Source organism: Takifugu rubripes, chromosome 11 (assembly GCF_901000725.2).
Source record: "Takifugu rubripes chromosome 11, fTakRub1.2, whole genome shotgun sequence".
Taxonomy (NCBI): Eukaryota; Metazoa; Chordata; class Actinopteri; order Tetraodontiformes; family Tetraodontidae; genus Takifugu; species Takifugu rubripes.
Genome location: NC_042295.1, coordinates 9464463 through 9492425, shown reverse-complemented (window position 1 = coordinate 9492425; position 27963 = coordinate 9464463). Strand labels below are relative to the sequence as shown.

The 27963-nt window shown below is 44.7% G+C and overlaps 2 protein-coding genes across 2 annotated transcripts; one reads left to right on the top strand and one right to left on the bottom strand.

Annotated features, from left to right (window-relative positions):
* Window positions 1-100: 100 nt before the first annotated feature.
* Window positions 101-23876, top strand: ift80 (intraflagellar transport 80 homolog (Chlamydomonas)). Its single transcript, XM_003968403.3, has 20 exons — window positions 101-299; window positions 464-521; window positions 809-1030; window positions 2546-2656; window positions 2833-2901; window positions 4789-4898; window positions 5736-5825; window positions 5919-6056; window positions 16894-17073; window positions 18628-18746; window positions 18946-19020; window positions 19393-19556; window positions 19642-19706; window positions 21235-21370; window positions 21442-21589; window positions 21666-21837; window positions 22612-22701; window positions 22781-22953; window positions 23217-23340; window positions 23553-23876. The coding sequence occupies exons 2-20, from the start codon at window positions 485-487 to the stop codon at window positions 23655-23657; spliced, it is 2328 nt and encodes a 775-aa protein (XP_003968452.2). The 5' UTR covers window positions 101-299; window positions 464-484; the 3' UTR covers window positions 23658-23876.
* Window positions 23877-25475: 1599 nt separating this feature from the next.
* On the bottom strand, window positions 25476-27466 carry c15h3orf80 (chromosome 15 C3orf80 homolog). Its single transcript, XM_029843924.1, has one exon. The coding sequence runs from the start codon at window positions 27150-27152 to the stop codon at window positions 26502-26504; it is 651 nt and encodes a 216-aa protein (XP_029699784.1). The 5' UTR covers window positions 27153-27466; the 3' UTR covers window positions 25476-26501.
* Between the last annotated feature and the right edge of the window lie 497 nt (window positions 27467-27963).

Genomic DNA, 27963 nt, shown 5'->3' with positions numbered 1-27963 from the left:
TTCATTTCGAATAAATGCGTTATAATTCCTTTATAACGTGTGTGTGTGTGTGGGGGGGGTGTCTTAAGGTAACGAGACTTTGAACTCTCGCGATAACCTTCGAAGTTGGTCTGATCCATTTCAAATCGCCACTATTGGGTATAGTTGTGAACGTCAGCGTTAAATTGTGCCTTCGTGGAGGTGAATAACAATTCTGGGGGGCTTTTTTGGCGTCAATAATGTTTGCTTTATCCAGACAACCCAGCTAAAGTGAGCAGCGAGGTCACAGTCACAAAACGTGGACATAGCAACGGGTGCAGGTACCGTAGCAACAGCAGACGCTTGCATCACTGTTTACTGCTAACAGAGCTGCTAACTCACAGTTTGTGAAGTCAGTGGTCGCATTTGTGGTTCTGATTTAATTTTGTGGATTTGTTTAAGACGATTGCAACAGACTTGTCACCTCTCATTTCTGTCTTTTAAGGAATCTGCAGAGCACAAAACCATGAGATTGAAAACGTCGCTGCTGCAGGAACCCAAGCATATCCTTTCCATTATATTAGCTACTTTCACCTATATTTATGCCACAGAACTGCTCAAGTTAATGTTAAATGAAGCGCATTTCAAGTTCTTCTATTATTACTTTGGTCATTTTCATGAACACTATTAACATTGCTCTTATAGCCTTCCCAGGTTACTACCTCTTGACGTGACCTGTTATAAACTTATGACGTTCTATTTCATGTTTACAGATGACACCCATTTTGGAAATTAAGTTAGGCAATCATTTAAATGCCGTCAAAGATAACTTTCCTTAATAGCAGATCACATCAGGATCTTGTGAGCTGTGTCGGCTGGACTACAGCAGATGAAGTGTACTCCTGCAGTGAGGATCATCAGATCCTCAAATGGAACCTTCTGACCAATGAGACCACGCTTGTTGTCAAATTGCCCGAAGACATTTACCCCCTTGACCTCCACTGGTTACCCAAAACTGTTGGGGGCAAGAAACAGAACCAGGCAGAGATATTTGTTCTTACCAGCAGTGATGGTAAGTTTCTATATTATTCAAAACATGATGCATGAGAGTAATTCACGTGGCTGTCCAAGAGGCTTATTTTCCAATTGATGCTCTGCTTGTTGATGATGGGGGCTGTTATCCCCAAGACAACGGCTACGTGATTTTATGTTAGTTTAGATCCAAACCTGAGAAATCTGCATCGTGTTTTATATACATCAATCATTGTCAGATACACATTGCCTGGATCATACACGGGTTTCTCCTGGTAATTGATGACTGTCCAACCACAGCCTGTCTATTTCGTGAAGGTGTTGAGAAGTCACATCACACCAGTCATGGCGTGTATACTTATTTACACTATTGCACAAGAATGACGTGTGCGTGCGTGCATCCTCTGCTTTTAATCAGGCTTTTAAAATCAGTTTGTTTAATTTTTGTGCTTTGCAAACATCTTTAATATTTAACTCTCCAACATTCGTCTGTTTTCAGGGTGTATTAGATATGTACACACCGAATATAGATGCAATGTTATGGCAGGCGATGTGTGGTCACAAACTAATGGCAGTGTAGGGTTGCAGAAACACACCCACAAACTGAAGCAGCAATTTTGTCTGAACCCAAGAGTACTGAAATCTCTGTCACGATATTCCCTGCTTTTGCCCTCCATTTCTTGCCTTGTTAGAGTTAAATATAGCTGAGCAAAAAACTGACTGTAGCATTTTTTTTTTCAAAACCACATCGATTTGCACTTAATGGTCTTGTCACACATTTACAAATTTTTATTCGTTGAAAGACTTAGTTTTAAAAAAACACAGTAGTGAAGCAGTCATCCTTTATTTCATTTTTAGGAATATCATATGACAAATATCACTTTTTGTAATTTTGTTGACCGTGGTCTTCATAGCACAAATTACATATCTATCAACTCAATACTATATTAAATGTAGACCATTAAGCATAGGATATTTTATTGCTCTTTTCACAATGTATCATTATTACTGTCTGATGTGGCCTCTTGTGTAAAAGTAAAATAATAATAACAGGGCAAAGCTTTCAGTTATATGAAAGAAAATAAAGTTAAGGCAGACAAAAAGATTACACACAAACATGTAACAGAAGAATAATCATATTTTCCTTTTGTATCATGCTCACTACCTGCTGCACCAATATAACCCAGTCTCCTTAGCATGTTTAAATATAGCGTGTTCAGAATGCAGCATCATGCTGGCTTGCAGTTGTAGACCACCAGAAATTACATAGTGCATTCAGATTTTCTGATACAGGCCACCACAAAGTATATGTTAGGCTACAGTCTTCTTGAACTGCCTCCAGGCCTGATCACCCTTAATTTATCGTAAATGCGAAATTGATTTTAGCCCCATTCCTTTTGTGGGGTGGAGAAACCATAGCTTTGTCGCTAACTGTGTATTAGATGATGGACCATAATTAAGCTGTATTTTTTTGAAAACCTATCCAGATCATCAGAGTCTCTGGGCTTCAGCCAGTTTTAGCTATAGAGTAAAACCTTTTTGACTCTTTTAACAGGTAAGTTTCACCTGGCTTCTAAGGCAGGACGCATCGAAAAGAGTGTAGAAGCCCACAAAGGAGCGGTCTTGGCTGGAAGGTGGAACTTTGACGGGACTGCTCTTGTAACAGGTAAAGGCGACGGAAGGGCTTCTATTATATTTGACAGTTACTGTACTTTACTGAGTTTGCAGTAGACATAAGAGAATATCTAATTTGTCCCTTAGAACATCTCCATTTTCACCTTGAACAATATGTGTGTGTCTGTGTGTGTTGATCATTTTGTCTCTATTTCTGATCACGTCTAGCTGGAGAGGATGGGCAAATCAAGATCTGGTCAAAAAGTGGGATGTTGCGCTCAACGCTGGCCAGCCAAGGTGAGGCGAGAGGGTGGAAATTAGTAAAAAGAACATAGTTGTTTTAAGAAATGCGCATTTAATGTGCATACACATATTTATGTACAATATTTGAACAAGTAAGTCCACTAAGAACAGTGCTTCAATGATGATCAATATGAAACACTTCTCACTGTCCTCAGTATGAACACCTTACCAGTATTGTTAGCTACACCATAAGCAACACTGAAGCATATGTTTCTTTCCATTCCAAAGTTTGTAGTAAAAGACAGATGTGTGCTCCTCATCAGACAAGTAGTCAGCAATCGCTTGATATAAGGGCATAAAATAGTTTAATTAAACCAGAATGGATGTTGATGTAACTAAAATTATGTAGGATGACAGAAACCATCCTTTGGAAGAATTTTGTTTTAGACCTTATTCTTGCCCCGCAGCCTACCAGATGACAATCAGTTGTGCTTTGGTCCATTTTGCGGCGCTTTCATGTCATCCATCTTTATTACCAACCTGTCATCATCACATCTGGCTCCTTTCTGACAACTTGTCTGATTGGTTCACATCAGTGTGGTGTTGCCAGATGTTGATTGCTTGGCTCTGCCCACCGCAGTATTAAAAAAAATTTTTTTTTTTGAGGTGATGGAATAAATTGTTCAGGATTGTTAGCCCTCTAAAGTAAAAGTACTTTTTGTTTGTGTACTTTTCTGACACTGATTGCGTAACGTGAACGGAGCCTTTTCCTAGGGTGGGAGTTACTTTTTATTCAGAAGTGAAATATTCCTCTCATGTTGAAACTGGCTCTTTTTCTTGGACAATGATGTTGGTCAATGCAAAAATGTGTTTTTTTTATTCTTATGGTGGTTGTGTGACTGTACAACTATGTACATGTGTATTTGGTATTGGTCTTGAGTCCCAGATTGAGACTTATTACAAATTGTGTTCTAAAGGCCAGGGAAGCCTTTCCGAGAGCCTGCCAAGTCAAATTAATTAATTAATTAATTGATTTATCTCTCTATTCACAATGAACATCACTTTTGTATTACTTATTCATTACACCATGTAATTTATTTAATTGGACATTACAGTAAAAACAGATGGCAGAATGACTGGAAGCTGGAAAACCTGGCATGGTGATGTTCAGACCGAGTTTGTAGACACATCTTAGTAAGCTGGCTGTTTGGAGAATGAGCTGTTGGATGTTTTTTGGCTCCGAAGATTTGGAGAACACCTGCACGTGCAGCAGTAGCACTTTCAAATGTCTGATATATACCTCACACCAAATAACACCCGCACCACACCAGGTCAAATTACTCCCACAACAGAGTCACTCACAGAGCGGCACAGTATTTTCCTTGTATAATATGACCCACGAGAGTGCGCGAGCTGTAGGTAGAGGGAGGGATAGGAGAGGAGGCAGGGAGGGAGGGATGAACTTGCTTCAACCTTTCAACCTCATCTCCTTTGTCAGATTTCGATCATGTGACCATTTGGCATTTGTGAGAAACCACATGCACCTGGAGCGGGGTTAAACGTCAAGGCCTTTGCCCTCCACACGCGCGTACCTGCCAATCCAACTCTCGCTCTCACACACATACACACACAACCACACACGCACACACACATTTTCCTTGAAAGCTTTCCCAGCTGCCTCCAAACTTAAGCGCTGCTCCATAGGCTGAATGAGGTTAGGGGAAACCTGACACCTTCAGAGAGGAGACATTAGCCGTGTTCTATCCCAGAGCCAGTGTTCTTGGTTAAATGTACAGAAAAGGTGATCAATTCAAGTAGACAAAATTGTTATTATGAGCATTATTTTTCTCAAATTTCAAATCAGAACTCAAATGCACCCTCGTGCCCTCATGAATAGCTGTTGGTTTTGACTCATCACCTTTGTTTTTACACATCTTCCAGGGTCTCCTGTGTTTTCTGTGGCCTGGGGTCCAAACTCCGACAGAATCATTTACACATCGGGACGCCAGCTCGTCATCAAGCCTTTACAGCCCAATGCAAAAGTTACCCAGGTGTGTTTATGTGTGTGCACCTTTCTTTTTAAAGTAAAATTTTCTGTCTCCATCGTCTGGCAGAGATTACATAAACAATAATTACATGACCTTTAGCTGTCAATGAAAATGGTACAATAATAAAAAATACAGAAAACTGTGTATTAGTCATTTTACAATTAGCATAGTCTTTTATCCCTCAATTTGTGGGCTCTGTAGCCAGCTACCACTCCATCATGTGATTCATTCCCTGTTAGCGCTGCAGTGAAGGTGAGCTGCTCAGGTCACCCCTCACCCGCTCTCTTCCTCCCACCCACGTCCATAATTCCCAAGAAGGAAGTTATACAAATATTGAATTTGTTATCAGGTGTAGCAAACCCGTACGCCGCAGCAGCTTTATGTTTGCAAATATTTTTACTGAAGTCCCTCTCCTCTCACCGGCTTTTACTTCGCCGCGGCTATTTGCAGTTCACCAGTCAGAGAGATGAATTAAGCCGCGTTTCCTCGCCAAGAGCTAATTTGTACTTCCCCCTCATTGGCCTCCAATAACAACAAAAGCTAAAACTAATTGTCGTGTTTAAACATATCTGCCCCACTCTTAAACGATTTGGTACGTTGCCTACATCTCGCGGAGCCAGGAAACTGTGTCCCTGTTTGCTGGATAATTTAAAGTTCTACTTTCCCTCAGAACCTTGCTGCAGATATGCAACTCCAAACAGAAATTAGAAGTCAGTGAATCATGAATAAGATCAAATGCTTCTTATAGCCACTTTAATATCGTGCTTGTGTATGAGTTTCCTGCTTTAATTGGACTCCAGGATAGTTCTATACATGTTCTTCTCTTTCCTCCTGCCACAGTGGAAGGCCCACGATGGATTCGTTATGAAGATCGACTGGAATTCAGTAAATGACCTCATTCTTTCAGGTGGAGAGGACTGTAAATATAAGGTGGGAATGTTTTTGTGTGCCGTCGTAAATGTCCTCTGGGTGTGTTGGATCTTTTTTATTTTTCACCAAACAAACCACATCCTACCAAAATAGGTATGGGACAGCTTTGGCCGGCTGCTCTTTTCCTCGTCACCCCACGACTACCCAATCACCTCCTTGGCCTGGGCACCAGATGGTGAGGTGTTTTCTGTGGGTTCCTTTAACATGCTGCATCTCTGTGACAAGACTGGGGTAAGAAAATCCATTTTTTCTTCTCTAGAACTGTTTATAATGAATATGTCCCATAATAGTGGTAGAAAATGGTTTAGTTTAGATAGAAGAGAAGAGAAAACTGTTGCAAAAAAGGAGACAATCAAAGATTCTTAAGAAGTTTAGTAAACAGAGCTTGGATTGGGGTGTTTTCCTTTTTCTACTATTCAATATATTTGAGCATTAATCCAGTCAAATTACTGAAAAGTGCTCAATTTTTACTCTGGCATGCCTACATTTGGACCACACCAGTCTCTTTTCCAAATGATTTCACTACGGATTGAACTAAATCAATATTCTTTCATCGAAGTTTCCCACCGTCTTCCCAAAGTCTGTTTTCTCTGGAAAAAAACAAGCATGTTTTTGCATAACACGTGAGAACCTTCTGGGCCCCAGCATCCTGGTGGCCCATGAAGGCCAGTACTTCCATTTGTCTTCCCCATTACATTCATTCACACACAATATGAACAATTATAATGAAGAGGGGATCACTCTGGACAGTTTGTAATGGATACTGGCTCCATCAGCATCCTGATCTCTGATTGGACCTGATGCCTGAGCTTCCCCCAGGATCCCTTCTTTTAATAGAAAACACATTGAAATAGTAAGAAACCAACATTTTTCTAACACAGCTGATTAAACAAAGAAACAACACTGAGACGATATTCAGGACTTTGAATAGTAATGTGATGACTTCTCTTATTTGTGTATTTATGAACGGGTTCGTTTTTACATTGCGTGATTACATGTGGTGTAATATGCATTTGTGCCATTATTTAGCTAGAACTGTTATATTACAGACATCAACCATTAGTTTATAAATATATAATCAGTCAAAATCACCAATAAATTGCTTAAATAACTTATATCTTCCAAATAATAAAGCGGTTGCACTGAAAAAGGCCATCAGATTGAGACCATCAATCCAATGCGTAAACATGCAGTTTAGAAATGTTAAAATCCCAAAAATGTTTCAGTCCATTAATCGTATTTCTTTCAGAGTAAATATGCCTGTGACAGAAGAGAGTCGAAGAGCCAGAACTGGTTCTCCCTTGACTTTCTCCACACCATATTCGTTGTCTTTTCTCCTGTGCTCACAGTTACTACTTCACTTCCAGGTCTACCATTGTTTTTACACAGATGTAAAAGAACAATATAACTCAGATTAACAGACACATGCACAAAGTCATCGGAATATTGGCTATATATAATATAAGGGAAAATATATAATATATATAATATAAGGGAAAATTTTAGCAGTCCTAATCTGATTTCTCATAACTAGATAACTGCTGTTACCTGATAAAGCAGATCACATGACTGTGGTGATAAGGTTATTTGGATAATCTGGTTACTCAACATAAAGGGCGATCAGTTCTTTATGGTCCTGTAAATGGGCCTATTGTGTGTAGTGTTTCTGTTTGTTTGCAGCCTATTAATGAATATAAAATAGTTTTAATTGGGATCATTTCCCCCCCATATGGCTCTAGAAAACACGAAGCCAAAGCGTATGTGTGTGTGTTTTATCTTTTTGAAAGATCACATTAATATTGGTCCAAAAGGAGACTGGTGAAATGTCCTGTTCTTCTTCAACTCTATTGGTTTTCTGAGACTAAGCCAGGAATTTTATGAGTTTTTGTAAACATTTCCAGATTATAGCTGTTAGCTGATGAAACCTTGTCAGCTTTTGTGCCTTTTTTTCTTGCAATAGTACAATTAGATTATTAGAACTTAAACTAGAAATAGTTTATGTGACACAGTAAGAGTCCAATTTTATGACGTTTAATAAAAAGCACCAGTTTATTTCGCCCGTTATGTGTTTGTTTAGGTAGACGGCCTCTTCCATTGTTTCGCCATTGCACTGTGGCGGGCGTCTTAGTTGACAGAGTGCAATCAGGATGATAATGATGACAATTATTGTTCCACTCTGCTCCAACCGGAGAAAGGGTATGCTTGTCTTCATCTCCCTAAGCCCCTCAGAGATGGCGCGTGCTGTATAGTGTGGGAGGCTTGCTCAAGAAGCGGATGGGGGAAGGGAAGCTCAGAAAGAGTTGAGAAAAAGAAAATCCCTGGCTCTGTCCATTCAGGTACTGGATTTAAAGAAATTCCACTTTCCTCTGACAGGATTTTGGGTCTTTGCGCCAAAATGTAAAGTTATTGTCCATGTCAGGTAGCACACAAACACAGAAGCCCTGGAAACCTGCGTGGTTAATGTGGTTTGTGGAATACAACGTTAAGGCTAAGAAGTGCAGAGTCTTTAAGTTACTGGTGTAACTAATGGGGGGGGTCATTCTGTATCTGCTGCAATGAAACCTTGCACTTTAACATAATGCTGCTGGCTCAGCACGATCGGTCCAGCATGTTTAACTCCTTCAACTCTCAATCCCCCCTCCCTGGTCTTATCACCACTGAGGGACACTCACACGCAGACATGCATAGACGGACATTATACAGGCCAAACGTCCCAGGAAAGACCAGCCGCGCATGTCCAGCAGACCAGCTGTGCTCTGAAAACCAAACTTGTTTTTCCACTGTACATTAACGTGGATTTATTATCAAATTATCGTAAGACGCCGACTCGCTTCACTTCGCCTTTACGGTCCGCGCGCCCCTCTTGTGTGCCGGGCCGCATTTCTTCTTTACAGGATGTTCACCAGGATAGAATGCACAAAGAGTTCCACTGTCCTTTTTACAAGATCTACTGGAGACAATAAGTCAGTGTCTGTCTGTGTGCCCGCCGTGCTGGATGCATGTGCCCACATGCCTGCGTGTGCGCATGTGTGAGCGCGGCCATCACCGTGCAAGTGTGCCTGCGAGACAGCAGTCTATTTTACGAGGCACTGCAGCTGGTGTCTAGCGTCTGGACCCTGTCACGATCCCTGACACTGTCAGTGGCTAACAAGTAGTGCTTATTGTGCCACGACCCGCACCCTCTCGCCTCGCTCCCCCCGCCCCTTCGCACTGGCCTTGTTTTTTTCTCTGCTTGTTTTTGCCCATGCCTCTGTATACCCATGCTAACATAATATAAATATGATAGCTCTTGGGATTGGTGTTATTTATACGCTGCACCACAAGGTCGGCCGTGAAGCCCCCCGAGACGTTTAATTTTTGCTGAAATTGACGACTGCAGCTTTCAGGCCAAAATTCATTGCTAATAAATTGCAGCTTTTTCGGTAAAATCTCACCAGGCTCGAGAGCCGTGTGGTAAAATATTACATGTATCTGTTGCATGTTGCATCACAGTAGAATGTGGTAAAGTGTGATCTGGATCAGGCTGTGTCAGTCTGGCCTCGTTCAAATCTGAATATCAGCACAGGCCTCATTTAGCTTTACTGTTCCCTGTACTTTAACAGCCCTTATTGGCCCTTATACAATAGAGTTTCTGTGAGCTTTCGATACTGATTAATAAATTATACAAGTAGTTGTGTCACATGAAATCATTTCTTTTACAGCTAACAAGGGATGTGTGAAATGTTGGAGATAGAAAAGCGTGGATGCTGATTAATATGGTTGGATAGCAACTTTAAATTAGGATTAATGTAGGTAAAAACAGTAATTATATGTTGTATATTATAGACACCTACTGATAATTGCAATAAACGCCATGAAATGTAGTCTAAAAGACATAATGTGCTGCTTAAGTAGATATTTCAGGCAACCTTAACAGAAAGGCTAAACTTGCAGATATGCAGAACAAACTGATGTTTTGTTATCAGAAAGTTATCAGAAACTTGTATCAAGTGAAGAAATATTCATATTCAGCATCTTTAGTCAGGAGAATTCCATTTAGTAGATAAGTATAAATCTCTCTCCTCACTTGTTCCTGCCTCCCTCCTCTCTCTGTCAGGGTGTGTTGGGCTTGCCAATAACCCCCAGGCTCCTTTTACCACTTTTTTTTTTTTTTTTTTGGGTGAGGCCCTGGAATCCCCTCAGGGCCTTTATGAGCCGTGCTCAGCACCAGTGTTCTGGGAATGGGCCCGCTTCCAGTTGGAATCACCGTAGCGTTTTCTTTCTTTCCTTCCTTCCTTCACTCTAAGGTTTACACGTAAAGTTTTTGCATGAGGGGGCCTGTGTGACACAGATTTCATCCCAGGGTTTTATGCCTGGGCTCCGGGTGGGGGTCAGTGCACCTTCGGTCCAGTACGGCACAGCGCCTGGCGTCTGAGCACGAGTGGAATGTGTCCTCGGAGCAGACTGTGAACAGAACGGCTCCTCGTCTGCGGAGCCACAGCTGTCTTTCGCATGTCCATTTGAAAAGCCACTAAGTGTCAATTATTCTGCCACTCCACTGGTAGTGGCACGTTATAGTTTTCCTCCCTCCCGTCCCATATGCTGTGCCCTTCTCCTAAATTTCCAGCTCCAACCAGTTTCAGGCTGATATACCTGAGTCAGTGCTGGCAGTTTGCTGCCAGTTATTAGTCAGCCAACATCTGGAAATTACCGCAGCTAGAAGATAATAAAACGGCCCAGAGTTCTGGTCCTGATTGTGAACCACCGTTAGCATGAAAGGGCCAAAAAAAAAAAAAAGCTAGCATAGATTTATTGGACTGCAAGACGGTATCTGTTTTCATCAGTGCTGCAGCCTCTGGAGAAGCAGCAGACGCGCAGTAACCGTGCATCAGATCAGGATGAGGAGTGCGTGCATGTGAGAAAAGATGGCAAGTTTAAAGAAACTTCTTCAGTTGTGATTGTGTCAGAGAGAGCTGGGGAGCACTGTCAGACAAAGAGAGTCCTGAGTCAGCACCAGAGCAGTTTTCTCCCCAGGCAACTGGGCAGGGCCACTTCTCTCTCACACACTCCCTCCCTTCCTCCCTCCCTCCCTTCTCTCTGGGTTTCTCACTCTTGCTCACCCATATGCTCTCCCCCCCCTCCTTGCACACATGTGTGTGCTCTCCCTCCTTCTCCTTACAAATCTGGGCTATTGCAAGCTATTTTTTGCTCTCTGCACTTCCTCTCCCTTCTCTCTGTCATGAGCTCGCTCCCTTCCAACAACCAACTGCTGCAAAGAAGGTTTTGGAAAAAGTGTGGGACTGGGTTTGGAGCGTTGGCGTCGGTGCCGGTGTGTGAACTGGGTAAGAAGAAATGGCACGTGTTGGCTTTTACGCCCCTCTAGAGTTGAGCAAAAGCCTCGCTGCATTGAAAACCAGTAAGAAGTGGAGCTGGAAAAGTCAGCCGGTGCAGGGGTAATGAGTAACCATCCAATATATCCCGTAAAGTTGGCCTAGCGAGGCCCGGTCTCCATAAAAAACGGCGGTTTCTCCTTCCCCGTTGTTTCTCTCTTTCTCCTTTTTCCCCTCACTCTCTTTTTTTCCTCCCTCTCTTCATCCTTCCCTCCCTGCACGGCTGGAGCGGGTGTACGACAGCGAGACAGTGCCCTGCCAGCTCCTCTGCCAGAGTCATCATTCTCCGTGGCACTAGATCAGCACCTCCACTCGCTAGACAAACATGTCAAAGGGAGAGGGAGGAATAAAACGCCGACGGGGGAACAGAGTTACACTGAGTGACGAAAGGGAGGCAAACAAAGGCTGCGGCGGCGCGCGCAAACAGGCAAAAAAGGAGAGCACATGTTGAACCGGGGTATCACTTCAGGCTATATTGTCAGTCCAGACTTCATTAAGGGCTGTTCTTGAAGACTGGGGCCACTTTTAGAGTCAGAGGGCAAAGGTCCAAAAAAAAAAATTATTTAAAATGGTTTTGCTTTACTTGCAGCCACTGCTCCCTTCTTTTTATGCTATAAGTGGTAGAATAGGTGCTGCTGTACGTGAGGTTAATTCACTTTTTTAAAGTAGCTGCTTTCACCAGCTATTACATAACGCTTCACAGGCGCTTGTCCAAAGGGCATCTCATAAAAACTCATTCCATCTTATTAGTGTTTACCTTCTCAAACCCTTTAACCTGTGTGCAGACCGCGAGATGGTGGACTCTGTGTGATCCTGCGCGTTATGAGCAACCATGGGTAGTGCAGCAGGTCATCGAACGGGCCGTGTTTATGTCGTTTATAGCATGCTAAAGCAGTCAAATATCCAAATTACCTTTGTGGCGATGTATGTTTGCAAAGGCATGTGTGCTTAGAAGGTGCTAATAGAATTCTGCTGCCCGGCTCACAGCTGTGTCCTGCTGATGAGTCCCAGGAGGGCCCAGCATATGTCTATGGTTACCATGCTGAGGCTCCAGCATGAAACCATGTGTAGATCTTAGTTTCTCTCTCTCTCTTTCTCTCGCTCATTCTCTCCCCTCATCCATCCTTCTCCCGCTCTCTGTTTCCCCTCTTACGCTGCCAAAGCCCAACTGGTGCCACTCTACAATCACTCAGGCACGGGCTCTGTATCTTATTAGCTTAGCCAAGTGGGTTTTTCAGTTCAGTGATTTACAGAACTCCTCTTCCAGGCCTATGTTTAGAAATTGGCTTATATTATATCTATAGCGATTGCGCATTACTGCAGGCTTGGGCAATGCAAGTGCTGTTTTATGCAGCAGGCAAAGAAAACATTTTAAGTGCTCTTAAGCTCACTTGGTCTATAATGGGCGCTTTACGACTTGTAAATGGTCGTGATGTTGTGTTGCAGGCCTTAATGTATTTTTTAAAAAAAATACATGCACATTCAACAAGTGTTGCGTGGATAAAACCAAGTCAATATAGACTGATTAAGTGTATACTTAATCACATAATAACAAATGTGAGCATGTAGACTATTCTTAAAGTAGTGGTGGGACTCCAGTTGAAGCCAAGCTTATAAAAAGTAAATAAAGGGACTCAACCTCTTTACTTTTAAAGCTAATTACTGTGACATTTTAACTCAACTTGTGGTCCTGAGTGCCACAGAAGCTGTCCCATAATGCTGAAAAATCTGATGTTCTCTTAATGCTGATTGTAATTATTAGTAAGTATTTAATGCTACTAGCTTCGTTGCTAATCCCCTGTTTTATTGACATACGTGTTCTAGCTTTGTGGTTTGATTTAAATAGATGGACAGACACGTCCACCAGTGCAGTATCTACTGACAACTGTGTGTTTTCAGTTCAATAATAAAGTAAAAGCTTTAATAGAGTGTAAAGCAATATTTGTAATCAATCACAACTATCACAGTCAGGTATTTTTGTGTGGATCACTCAAACTATGAGAGGAGCTGCAGATACACGTCCACATCGTCCTCAGTCGTACAGTCAACCCCATCCCCCATGGGGTCAATCTGACATTTGCAGAGAAACTGATGAGTCCCCCCCACACACACACACACCCACCTCCACTCCTCCCTCCTAACTAATGTTTAACCAAAGTTTCACTCCGAAACTTTTTCACTCTTTCACTCTCACTCTTCGCTCCTCCTCATCTCTTAGCATAACCGGAGATGGTTTTCATCAGGTGTCGGTGTTTTCGCATCGCACTTTGACTGTTCGACACTAGCCGGTGTAACCCCCCCTCCGTGCGCGGCAGGTTACGCTCAGTACCTGCACTGCCAGGTCCTGTCCTGCACACTGGCTAACTAAAGCCAGCTGGCTCTGCTGAAAGTCTGCCATCTGTTCTGATTTATGTAAGACTTTTTACTCTGAATTGGGTTGTCTTACAATGAGTACCACGAGCGCGGTGATTAAGTAATAAGGCATCCTTCAGTGCTGAAATCAAATGATCTGGTGGGGGGATTTGCTTGTAGTAACCAGTTTATGGGGATGCCTTATCATAACTACTCCTTTATCTTCTCTTTTTCTGTCCAGTTTCTCCGTGGGATCATTTCTAACTGACTCCCAATGTTCGCTTCTTTGTCACAGGTAAATACTGGCAGCCCATCATGTTTCCATGTCAGGGGGGCAGGAGGAAGAGGAGGAGGAGGAGGGAGGCAGCGAGCGGTCAAGGCAGACATATTTAATGCTTCTGAAGTATTGGGGCTGAATCAGCAGATAGCTCCACTGGGAGCCATTAGTCCAGACACGTGTCATTAACCCTTTCCCTGGCCTGAGCTGGAACCCCACCCACCCCCACTCCTCTTTAGCTGGCTGCAGAGACGGGATCGCTGTTTCAGGTGGCGCAGATAGAACGCAGGGGGATGGGTGAAGCACTCGCATTTATTCACTCTTTGGTTCTCTTCTTGCATCTCTCCTTTTCCTCTGTTGCTCTTTTTTTCTTTTCTCTCAGAAGCCAATTTTAGATTGAGCTAAGCTAAACCACTAAAGCTTGTTTAAAAAGTTAATTCACCGTGCGGGGCTTATCTTCTCTGGTCAGGAAGTTCTAACCAAAGTTTTTTAATATTTGTTGAAATGCTGTTAAAGGGCCCTGTAATGTTATTCAACATATTTGCTATTCTAAAAAAGAAATACAGGGCATACTTGAAGCTAGCGTAACCTTTTCACAGGCCTCCCCATGCTGGCCGCGGCTGCAGGGCAACAATAAAGAGAAAGGGGCAGGCCCACAACACCTGCCAGTCTTAATGTTAAACACATGTCAAGAAGCCCAGAGAGAGCGTGCACGGCAAAGGGAGGAGGGAGAGGCCAGGCACGCCGCTCACAGAGGCTCTTCAGAAGTTTGGTGTTGGTACATGCGCAAGGTGCATGCACATGCCGGCGGAAGGTGCTGCCATTTCAGACAGCTGTTCAATCCTGTTCAGCCCATAATCTATATTAAATGTGACCTCAAGTAATAAAATATGCAAACAATTGTTTGCATATGCATGTCAACATATACAGGATTGACGTGGGGATGTTGTGTGTGGTGCTCTTCCGCCGCACATGTACCAACCTACAACAACATGCTGTACGCACTCTATAAGCTCATTATAGGTCTGCTCCCCCAGAGCCAAGCTGTAAACCGTACGTCATGTCTGCCACCTCGTCCCTGGCCACAAAGCCGCCCATTGTGACAGGCAAGGTCCACTGACCATAGCGTGAATGGCTGCTGCAGGGACTGGTGGAACAACCCATCTTCTGTCACTCATTTGTCCTCCCCGAATCTTCATTTTGGCCATTATGTCATTGTCTGTGCGTTAATATTGATCTGGGTTGCAATTGCAGCGCTGCAACAAGTCATTTCAGCAAACAAAGCCTGAACTAATAGATTGTTGTGAGGCACATTTAAGCCCTTCGTTTGGTTTTATAAGAGGTGGTGCCGATGTTGACCTGTTTTGTGTTTAGGCCTGAAAATCCAAAGGTCTTCTTGGTGAGAGCCGAACTTTTTCATGCAGTTCGTGCCGGGATCAGTTCCTCTCTTGCCTCGGTTGCACTTTTTCATGTCCTGAAATTTAGCAGCGCAGCTTCTGAAACATGACGATTGTGATTCGTTCCCAAACGTACAAAAATAATATGTGGAAAAATTACGAGAGTGGCCACATTCTTCAGGCGCACGTCTCAGCCATGCATCCCTTTTTAGCCACTGGCCACCAAAATTTTGCATCTATTGTTCAGAAATTATGGCCATTTTATTCAGAGTGCCTCCATTTTTTCCAAGACTCTATGGAAAAACTGGAAATCCCCCACCGCCCTTCTTAGTCATGCGCTGACTAACATTTCTGACCCATCTGTTGTGGCCTTATCGTACTCTTCCTCCACACTCACACATGCAGTATTTACACATGCATCCTAATTGTCGTTTGCTTCACTGTCACAAACCACACACACGGAAACACGTAGCGCTAAACTATCTGACGCCAAACGCTTATTTTCGCTCGCCGATCATCAGACCGACTCCGGGACGAGTCCAATGGCTCGGTGTGTTAAAGGCATTAGGTGCGCGCTGATCCAGCAACGCTCTACGGGACGATATCAAATGTCTTGCTTCATCGCAATCTGCTGCATACATTCAGCTGCATCACCGACCTTTCGTCTACCCAGAGCCCCCCCCCCACCTCCACTTCTCATTCATCATTTGCCGCTTGAACGCAGAATCTTTAGATCTAAGCGGAGGAGATCTCTCCTATTCTGAAGGCTGGGCCGGCCAGGGTGAGCCAGGAGCATGTGTGTGAGGGAAGTATTGATATGAAAAGGTTCAGGGAAGCCAGGAGAGATGGAAAGGCTGGAAGGTCGGCCTATCTGCAGGTCACTGTCTCTTAGGAGAGGTTAACCATCCCACGCTTCCTCATTGCGAAGCAGCTTTTACAGCATGAATCTAGTCTAAATGTCGCTCCGGCACATTCTGAGATGGGTGCGCCAAGGACAAGGTCAGGGAGGATAAGCAGAGGTGACGCTGGCGGGAAGTCGCGTGGGAAAGCCAGTGGTAATTACAGCAGAGGGATCCCAGGTGTGCAGCGCAGACACCAACAAATGATAATTGGGAGCGACAGACGCTTGCTCTGCAACTGCCGTGACTTACGAGAGAATGTCCTGGAAACACAACAAAATGGAAAACTTTGAATCGCTGTTGGACCTGAACCGGCTCAGATTCAAGCTGAATCAGGATTTTTCTTTTTTTCTTCTTGTTGTAGAAGTGGAAGAGAGGGAAAATAATACAGCGCCGGCTGCCCCAGATACTACAAAGGGTTTCATATCTCTGTTATGTCTTTTAGCATCACCGGCCGTCATTAAGGGCACTTTAATGCTCCGTGTCTGTTCAGCGTATTCATCAGTGTTTGTCTGCAGTTTGGTGAATCGTATATTATCTACTTGTGCCCCTCACCCCCCTCCCGTGTCTAATGGATGAGGATAGCAGAGTGTTTTATGTACAAGCCTGATGTTGGATGTGGCCTCCATCGGCTGTGCCTCAGTTCATCACGGTTCAACGACTGGCTGCTCTCAGCCTGTCAAGAGTTGACACGTGCGCGAGCGTACACGGCCACCCAATAGGACGGGTTTGTTAACTGCTGTTCCTTTTCCCTCCTTTGTCCCTGTCGTCCAGTGGTCCTACGCCGTGGAAAAAACCAACACGCTGAGTATCTTTCACCTCGCCTGGTCTGCAGATGGCACCCAGCTGGCGGGGGCCTGCAGCAACGGCCATGTCATTTTTGCCCATGTGGTGGATCAGCACTGGCAGTGGAAGAACTTCGAGATCACCCTCACCAAGAGAAGATCCATGCAGGTGTGGCAGGGTTTCCAGTCTTATTTGATCAGGTCTAAAGTGTTTGATTTTTGTAGCGTGTGTCTAGTTAGCGGGATTAGCCTTTCATTGGATTCAGCAGCAGTTTTACTAACAAAACCTACGATTTAAAGAGAAATAACAGCAAGATCTCGTGGGAAAATTAGGGGTTCGGTTTGATCTTAAACATTTGTTCAGGGGTGCGCTTTTTTCAAGTCGCATTTGGCATAAGTCTTTTGTTTTTTTGACATTAAACCTCAGAAGCAAAAAAAACACAACATTGAGGGCTGTGTGAGAGAAATCAAAACATTACATGTCCCAGTTGTCCAAATGGATTGTGCTCCTGCAGCATTCTCATGCGCGGCCCGAGCAGTGGTTAAATCCCACTCGGCGACTCGTGTCACACTTGGGTTTTATTCCTCATTTGTAATGGAAAAGCTGCATTTAAAATAACAGATTTCCATGTTCGTACATATAAAACATATTGGTTTAAATGTCTTTTGGCCACATTCTTCTTTCCCCCCGTGTTCTGGGAGAATACCATCGTATGTATTCACCTTTGTACTCATCAACATGCAAGTCCACATACATACGTAAAGAATCAGTGTCCTTACATGAGGAAAACCATTTGACCAAAACAAAAATGAACACAGCCAACCTCTGTCTGGTCAGCACAACAGGATAATTGAAAAATACAGTGCTGGGTGAGTCAACATGCTCTGCAGAGGGGCCGAGGCTTCCAAAGCCTCGCCTGGTTGTGGCCGTATATTAAAGTACGACCCTCCCAGCGTGCCAGTGTGCAGCCCCGCTGTGACAATGAGCAGTCTGTCCTGCTGCCTCTCTCACTCCACCATTCTCTGCTGTTTAAACTCGTTCTGACCACAAGGTAGCATTTACATGTGGCTAACACGCCCAAATATACATACTCGGGCGCAAGCTTGTGTATTTTCTGATGCGCACGCCGGCAAGGTTACAAACGTGTCTGTGCCAAGACGCACCTTTCTTCGCCACGGTCATCTTAAGCAAGTGGATTTTATGCAAACCGGACAAAAGTCGGCTCATCAGCCATTTCTGTTCAGTCCTGCTGGCACTTTTACCCCCCCCTCACAGTCCTTTTTAAAAGTACACATCTGCCTGTGGTTTCTGAATCAGCCGGCTAAATTTACCACCTTGCGGTCCAGTGTTTTTTATTCCTGGTTGTGTTGCATGTAAATTTGGCTTGCTGGAGGGAGCTGGGGAGGAAGATTTGTAAAGCTGTAAAAATACCCACACCTTTCACCTGGTGCTGGGGAAAAGAAGGCCTTTTCATTCATTCACAGAGAGCTGGAGGGATGTATTTATCTGTGCATGCACACACTTAAAACCTGGGAGGAGGGATGCTTTCTCAGACCAGACTACAGTATATATGAGCATGCTGTGAACTGCTTCCTCTGCATGGTGCGAATGAATACACGTTAGTGTCTGCGCCACAGTGTTCGCCACTGTTAGCGCCGGTTAGCCTCTGAGAGTGAATTGTTTAATGTCTGCAATATACAGTAGTTGACCTTATTTTCTCAGGTGCAGAACGTGATGAACGATGCCGTGGACGTGCTGGAGTTTAGAGACCGAGTCATCAAAGCCTCTTTTGCACATGGTCACCTTGTGGTTGCCACTTCCCTCCAGTGCTACGTCTACAAGTCAGTAGCCTGTTTTCTTTTCTTTGTTATTTCCTTTACCACCTCCCTGCTGTTTTTGTCTTTTTTTGCCACAATTCACATCATAATTCTCTCTTCTTTTATTTAGTTGTTTATCTCTTGTTCTGCTTTTATTTTTGTGAGTTTTTTTACCTCTTTATTTATTTTTTTACTCGATATGCTTTTCCTCTATTAACCACAGATCAAATAACTGGAACACCCCCCTCATCTTTGACCTGAAGGAGGGAACAGTGAGCCTCATCCTACAGGCACAGAAGTGAGTCTGGATCATCTGTCGGCGTTTTAGTGCTTCATTACCGCACAGACCCGGCTGCGGTCTGCACCATCCTGCTCTATCATAGAGTAAGGTCGAGTGCAACCATTTGCAGAAATTAGATTAGTATGGAGGAGCTCTTGTACAGCGCTCCAGCGCAGTGACCCTGATACGGTATAGAGCTGCAGTGGATCAATTGCAGGCCGCTCTGAAATCACAGTTGAGTTTGATGACCCCTGTTAAGTAAGTCGTTCCTTTTATAATGTCCACCTCAGTCGATGGACTCCACTCGGTTTCTCATCATCCCTTCCTGCTCTGCTGTATCCGTGCACTTATCCCTCGTCCTCTCTCCGTCCTCCCTCCGTTCTCCCACAGACATTTTCTGCTGGTGGATGGTGCTGGGCTGTATGTGTTCTCCTACGAGGGTCAGCTCATCTCTGCCCCCAAGTTCCTGGGTCTGAGGGTGGACATCATCAACGCTCAGGGCGTCTCCCTGAGCAACGACACCGTTGCCATCCGGGACAAGAGTGACGAAAAAGGTGAAGGGACAACCATCGTCTCTGCTGAAACCTTAAAGTAAAATTGCTATTTGTTTTTGTTCAATTCTATTTCTTTTCCTCTCAGTCATCCTTCTCTTTGATGCCCTAACTGGCAAACCGCTCGGCGATGGGAAGCCTTTAACTCACAAGGTGGGTGATCGTTATTCACTGGGGAATCTTATTTTAGCCCTTAGTTTAAACTGAGTTAGGTTCTACTATCAATGATCTAAAGGGCTGTAAACATCTTGAATAAATCCAATTTAGCCACTGTTTATGCAGTCACTGCTGATTAGCATCAGGCAATCGCCGCAGTCATCCCTCTGTGATACTGAGGATTCCGGCACTTGGTGCAACAACCTTTCAGTCATGTAGCTCTGCAACATGGACACGTGTCAGCAGATATTCAAACATCCACATGTTTCACGGTCTATATTCCTTGTATATCTCTTATGTTGTGCTAAATGTTTCAGTTGACCTTTTGAGTTGCCTATGTGGGGACTCAATCTACAGGATAATTTAAAGACTGTGGGCTGCACCAATAGAGCCTTTGCATGATCAGTTACAGTGTTGGACTGAGTTACATCTACTGAACAGTTTAGTAATAAACTCCAACAACTATTAGCTGGCTGCAGGAACTCAAATCATCCTCTTGGCCTGTGTAGACCAAACGGTTAAATGATCTTTGCAAAATAAAAATAAAAAATCAGTACAGGTTGATGGAGAGACATCTGTGACTGTGCTTTTGCATGAGACAGACAGTTTTTACTTTATCAAGTAGAATTCTGTATTCTACTAATGATATCTGGGCAGGCTAGTGACGGTTGCCTTCCTGCTTTGTTACTAGTGATAAACATTTGTTTTTCACTCTTCTGTGCATCTAATTTCACTTGTTTTATCAACATCAAGGCTATTCAACCAAAGAAGTTACACACATTCGCTTATATATACATCCTCTGTCATTTCAACAGGCAGAATTAGCATTTTCCTCCATTGTTTTTAAGACAGCCTGCACCATCCTGCCACATTTTCAGCCCACTTCAGTCAGCTTTTTTTGTGATTTCTTTTTAGCTAAATGGTGAATGTAATAAAATCCAATTCTTTGAATCTTTTATTTTCATTTAGCACACTTTTCTTCTTCTTTTTCCCTTTGGGAGCTGAAAACTTGGACTTCCATCTTGTTGGCTCAGAGTAATCCTTCATAGGAAATTCTCTTGAACTGGAGCTGAGGCATCAAGCCCCCATCACATTACACACACAGGATCAGGTGGAAAAAACATGTTGAGCAACAACAATGTACAAAATCGGAGCGATGAGTCCGGCCTAACGTTCAATGTCGGTCCCTCGCAGCGCTTGTGTTAAATACACACATCAGAAAGAAAACAGGAAGTGCTTTGGAGTCCGAGAGTTAAAGAAAAGTTGAGAGGAAGGAAATACATGAAGGTAGCGTTTCAGCAGTATTCAGTGTTTGTCAGCGTGGCCCTCTCTGCCAGCACTCCACAGCTCCCAGACACTGCACCGCAGCCAGCTGGCTCTGGCCAAACACACACATGCTCACACACATCTCTCCCCTCTGGACACTGTCTGAATACACTTGTCAGAAAGACTGCTAGGTCACGTTTTTTGTCATCCCTCCATCGTTCACTCCTCTGCTCTTCTGCCTGTCGTTATTCACATGTAGCTGGAGATGCTGGAGATCGCTCTGGATCAGTGTGGACCGTCCGCGGAGCGAAAGATTGCCTTTATAGACAAGAACCGGGACCTTCACTTGGCCTTCGTGCGTCATCTCAGTCAGGAGCCCAAAATTTGCAAAATCGGTAAGACGGGAAGGAGGGAAATCAGGCATGTGAACATCCTTCCACACACATGTGTGTTCTCTGACCTGTAGGCAGCATGGTTCACAGTATCGCCTGGAACGATGCCGCTAATATCCTCTGTGGTATCCAAGACAGCCAACTAACCGTGTGGTACTACCCAAGCATCGTCTTTACTGACAAGGACCTGATACCCAAAACGCTGCACCTGAAGGATGGCGGGTGAACACACACACCATGGTCCGCCTTATCGCAGGTGGATCTGATTTGTATTTTTAACACAGTGTGTTGTTGACAGGGAATTTGGACGTACACCGCAGATTCTGAGCTTCGTTGGCATCACAGTGACATTGCGCCAGTGGGACGGCTCACTGGTTCCCAGCAGCGTGCCTCACTACCCGGCCATGCTGCACGAATACGGCGCCTCCGCACGCTGGGAGGACGCCGTGCAGCTCTGCCGCTTTGCCAATGTAAGACCCCTCCGGAGCTCTGTGTGGCACGGCAAGGAAAAGATTAGTTTGCCCAGCTTTAGCATTTAATATTTCCTTAGTGGGACCCAAATGCAAAGGTAGCAGACCAGTTTATGAGCACACGTCAGCAGGTGTTATTTACCTTCGCTTAGCCTGGTGACACCCTTTACCAGATGTAGCCCCCCGTAGACCTTACTCATAAATGCACATACAGGATTTGTGCCAGGCAATGCGACAACCAACCGCTCTTCCTGGACTCCTCTTGTCCCCTGTCCTCACCTGAGAGCAGTGTGACGCACCATCAAGCGTCATGGTTGTATGCAGAGATGCGGCGTTTGTCGACACCTGAATACTGAAGCACCTCTCCAGCCTTCGTGATAGGCCGCCCACCTCTTATATTGAGCGTCTGTTTGTCCTAGTGACAGGCGCCGATTACAGGGAGCTGTGTGAGGCCACACAAAACAAAGCAGTGACTCATTTGTTGAGTGATGTCACCTATGCAAATATCTGCTTTTCTGGGTTTAGCTTGTCCTTTTTTTTAATGGTACACAGAATGACGACTGTACATCCTGTGTAGCTTTGAGCAGGATGTAGCAACAACGCCACACCACATCCCTGGGGATAAACCCGCATCCTATCATACATTCAATTATATCCTGCCACTTTCCGAGAAGCTTAAATCCTTCGATGATGTGAAATAGAATTTCGATTCTAAATCTAGAATGCCTTGAACTCTGCATTGTGACTGAAAGGCTCTCCATGAATCCGTCACAGAGCCCTTCTTTGTGGGCGTGTCTTGCTGGTATGGCCATGGCAAACAGGGAGCTGAACACAGCCGAGATCGCGTATGCCGCCATTGGGGAGGTAAGTGTTGAAAAAAGATGAAAGGTGGTCAGAAACATTATTGTTTTGCCCAACGTATCCTCTCGAATTCATTTTTCAGTTACCCAAGGTGCAAAACATCAAATTCATAAAGGAGCAGCCGTCCAAGGAGTCGCACTTAGCTCGCCTGCTGCTGTTCAGTGGCCAGATTCAGGAGGCCGAGGCTGTTCATCTTCAGGCCGGACTCATCTATCAGGCCATACAAGTCAACATCGACCTCTTCAACTGGGACAGGTACAGAATACCTGCGGGAACACATGTTGCAACCAAAGAAAACACCCGCTAAATCCTCTGGTTCGCTTGTTGGCCTAATACACCACAAAAGAAGGACCCCGGGCTGTAATTTTCCACCAGCCCAGATGAGATGGAATATTAAACAAACAGGCTCGAGTTTGTTTGCATTAAAGCACCATTAAAAAAGGGTTTGGTTGTGAGTTACGGTGAAGTTTTTCCATGCTGGATGGATGTATATCTTGAACTCGTGGTTTTCTTTCCAGAGCGCTGGAGCTGGCAGTCAAACACAAGACTCACGTGGACACTGTGCTGGCCTACAGGGAGAAGTTCCTGCAGAAATTTGGCAGGAAGGAGAACAATAAGAGATTCATGCACTACGCTGAAGGGGTGAGTTATAGACACTGTCTGCTGCACCGCATTAATAGATGCATCCCGCTGGGACGGCGTCTTTTTCGAGACTGTTGAGAGAAGTTGATCTCCGAGCCGAAAGACAGTCCTGTCCTCTAGATGTGCTAGTTACTCAAAAACACAGTTTGTTTCTCAATCGTGTCAAAACAACACCGTGTCTGACTTTTCATTTTTGTGTTTTCTCTCTTTAGGTTGAGGTGGACTGGGATAAAATCCAGGCAAAGATAGAAGTGGAATTGTCTAAAGAGAGGGAGAGAGATGCTAACGCTAAGAGCAGCTCCGCCTTGTGGCGTTAAAGCTCAGGGGACATGTTCTCGGTCCTTAAATATCAATCCTACAGAAATTAAGTCCTATATGTTTTATTTTTGACATTCTGGAGCTTCTATGATGCTACATGGTTGTAAATACATACTGCAAATTCTTTTACTCAGACTAAATAGTGAGATGTGTACTTTGTATAGATTTTATAGTTTGTATATTCATAATATCAGTAAATAAACAGATACTGTACTTTCTTTTTTCCCTTTTGATTTCCTTGAATGCTCTAACTGATTCACACAGTTTTTCAAGCTAAACTTTTATTTTAGCTCAGAGCATCCACCCAGTATACAAAATCTTTCTTTTTGACTTCTCCTGTGTCCTTTTCTACTGAGGAGTAAAACTAAGAACTACCCGCTCGACACGCAGCACCGCGCCTCTTCAGCCCATCCATCTCCCGCACCAGCCCGGGAGGGATGAAACAACAGGAGGGAGGCGCTAGAGAGCGACCCGTGCAGGCACTGGCGGTCCGTGAACGCCAAAACCGTAAGAGGAAACGGATCGATGGGTTCACTGACTTTTGCTGTCGCTCCGTTCCTCCCCCCGTGACTCTTTCCTTCCATCTGGTTTCTCTCTTTCTCGTCCACACTGTGTGAACAAGCGTCCTCGTATGGGCCCGACACCATTAATCCATGCTAAGACTTATCAGCGAGGAGTCGGGTTTCACGTGCGTAAACACAGAGTGGCCCCTGCGCGCTCAAACGGGACTGAAATAGATTAAAGTGCTTATTGAGCGACTTCAAGCGTGTAAAACATACCAATGTTAATCACGTGGCTTTTCATTTTATTGTAGCATTTCAAACATTATGATGGGGAAAAACATACAGTCTTTGTATCTACCAAATTGCTAACCCCCCCCATAACTGGGGAGGCAGATAGATTGATAGCTTTATAATGCAGCCTTTTTCAGTAGGGGAGTGGTGCTCATCAATTTGACCTTTAAAGTTTCTGTTCTTTGGTCCACTGAGCAAAAGAGGATTGCTGGCACAGATTCCATTGTTGATTTCACTAAATCAATTTTGGGACAAGTGTGTGCGTGTGTGCTTGTTTTTGTACATGCAAAATAGTGAGGACTAGAAGCCACATTTCACCTGCAAAGTGAGGACATTTTGGCTGGTCCTCACATGTTAAAATGGCTTTTGGAGGCTTATTTTAAGTTTAAGATGATTAGTCAACTTGGGTTTGGTTTTAGGCATTTCATTTTAATGTTTCAGATTAACGTACGGGGTATTAAGAGTCCTCGCATGTATACTAGTACTAGTATGCCTGTGTCTAATGGACACAACCACCATAGCTTTGTTTGATTTATTTGGAGTGCTTATACAATATGTGTTCTCAGATACACAGCTTCGCTTCAAATATGGGATATTGTTCACAAAAATGTCACATGACCGTGGAGAAGGGAGTGAAACGCCAAAGTCCCAGCTCTTGCGGTGAACACTCGCACTTCCATGGGGTCACGGATTCCACCTCTACCGTCCATCATTGGGTTTGACGCGCAGATTTGATGCTTTTAAAGTCCAGGCTCCACCCACGATGAAAAGCCATCAGTGTTCAGAGGGGACTCGGCCATCAGGGTCAGTCCATATTGGATTACACCAACCAACCACAATCTCACTCAGACTTTTAGTGACGCAAGCTTAAGAGGAGCTCTTCCAACTGTTGGGGCTGGATACTGCAGGCACAAATGCTTTAATGGCACCACCTTCCACGTTTATACGGCCAAACATTTGAACAGCGAGGATTTGTTATGGATCTCTTTAGGTGCGGCCCCCACAAAAACAGCATCATCATTCATTGATACATGTTTAATAATCACAGAACAGCCATTCTGGACAGGTTTCAAGATGAATTTGCACCCAAAACTGCCCCTATTCATGATTTCCTACAATATTAACCCCGAAGCAACGACAAATACTTTTAAATAGAGGGTAACTGGCAGATATACCTGCAGATTAACTCCCAGCCTGCATTTTGCACACACACCCCACCCTCCCCCTAATGCAAATTAAAGACGAACATTTACAAATTTAATGTCGGAGAGAAAAAAGAGGCATCCGTGTCTCAACGAAGACATGATGTCATTCTGTCTGTCTCGCCCTTATTGTAATGTTGAGACATCCGTCCGTGTTTTTTTCTTCCTTTGTCTGAACACTTTTGATCTGTCTTTTTTTTGTCTTTGGCAGCTCAGCTCGATCTGTGTGCCAGCATTAATCTCCCTGAGTTTGAAATCTGGGAGACGCTGATACATGTGTCCTCAAGACAGGAGGGTTGTTTAAAGTGGCTCAGATCACTGATAAAACACTTATCTGTGTGTGTGAGTGTGTGTGTGTGTGTGTGTGTGTGTGTGTGTGTGTGTGAGATGAATATTGCTCTGGCTGATTTAAAGAAGCGTCTAATGATATCCAAGCCCATCACTCTCTATTTCAGGTGAATAAGAGAAAGAAAAAACTTCCTTTGTATGCAAATTCTTAAAATAATATAATAGAAACGGGGGTCATTCGAGTCCAGCAGAATACTCAACAATAAAAGGAAATAAAGGGGTAAGAAAAGCTTATTTCTTTTCTTTTTCATGCTGCCACTTGAAATTAGGGTGAATCTTAATGCGATTGTTCCGGGACCAAATGAGCTGTCCTTGTATCAGCAAAAGTGTGAATCTCAGCCGCCTTCTCCTACTTCATAATCTCCTTAGTGTACAAAAGAGCGTAATCCCTCACAGATTTACCGAACAGGTGCGTCCTCTCAGCCTCCTGCAGGATTATAATTGCACTTGAGTTTACATCTACAGGATAATGAGCCTGATTATGCTGGATTGTCTCTGCTCAGACAGAGTTCCGGGCTGTCCTCGGGCTGTGCTGCGGGTCCGACCCCTCCAGGACATCCCGCCTCGGCTCCCCCGCTCCCGTCCTGCCCGGACAGCCCCTCTCGTCCTCCAGCAGAAGGTTATCGTCGGATCGGTCCCTGTGCATCTCCTGCATGCTCTCCTCGTACGTGGGCAGATATTTCACTTCGTCGTAGGCGGGCAGGTTCGGGGAGGCGAAGCCTCCGACGCTGTACTCGGGGTACCGGTCCAGCAGGGAGTCCTGGGACGCAGACGCGTGGCCGTGGAAGAGGGAGGGCTCCTCGCTGCGGTCATGCTGCTGGTGCCGCCGAGGCCGCGGGCAGATGATCCGCTGGATGAAGTATCCCATGGCGAAGAGGAGCAAGAGGATCAGGATGCCCGACAGCTTCCGCGTAAACCAGCCGACGTTGTCGAAGAAGATGTGGATGGGGAGCTTGCAGCAGCGCACCGCCGAGCTCACGCTGCCGTTCCCGGCGACGATGGGAGGACAGCACTGCTGACCGTCGCCGCACTGGACCTCCCCGCAGCTCCGGAGCGCCTGACACGCGGAGAGCAAACACGCCGACAGAAGGGTGCCGGTGGTCCCGCACGTCGCGCCGCCGCCGCCGCCGCCCGGCACACGCGGCACCATCTCCGGATCTCTGGAAGTCCAACGCTGGCGCGGGGCTCCGCGGGTGGTGCTCTGACGTTCGGGGTCCGTTCAGGTGTTAACGGGCCCGCATTTCAATCCAGCTGTGCAACAACCTCCCCCCTCTCCCTCTCTCTCCCTCTCTCTCTCCTCTCTCTCTCTCTATGTCTCTCTCTCTCCCCTCTCCCTCCCAGAGCTTCTGCAGCGCAGCGGGACAGCAGGTGCCTCCGCAGAAGATGACCTGTCTGTCAGTGAGGAGCAACATCAGCCTGCCGGAGGAGAAACATCGATTGAGTTACATCATTACTGCATCTCAGCCCCCCCCCCCCCCCCCCCCCCCCCCTCACACACACACGTACGCACATTCATCAGAATCTAACATCATATTATGAAAAAAGAACAATAAAGATATTGGACTCATGGTTCAAGTCCCAACACGTCATTGAGTTGGACTTTGACATTTGTGCTCCTCTTTGACTGTATTTTAATGACATCTCATGCTGTCCTGGGATTCATTTCAAAGTCCTGGTATTCATCTTGAAAATTCTCTGGTAATTTAGAATGATTTTTTCCCCCACCCAGCTGAGGAAGTCTTAATTCTGACACGTCACCACGGCATTTCCCAGAAGGTTGTGCTGGAATTAGGATTTTTTTTACCTTTAGCCAGTAACTGTAAGGCAGTCGGATACATGGAAGTTCTCCTGTGATCTTTCTGGCTCTTTGTCATGGATCTTTGTGAGCTTTGTTGTTCAATCACTCCTGAAAGGAGAGCAATCATCTTGAATTTCCTCCATTTGTACACAGTGTCCAAATG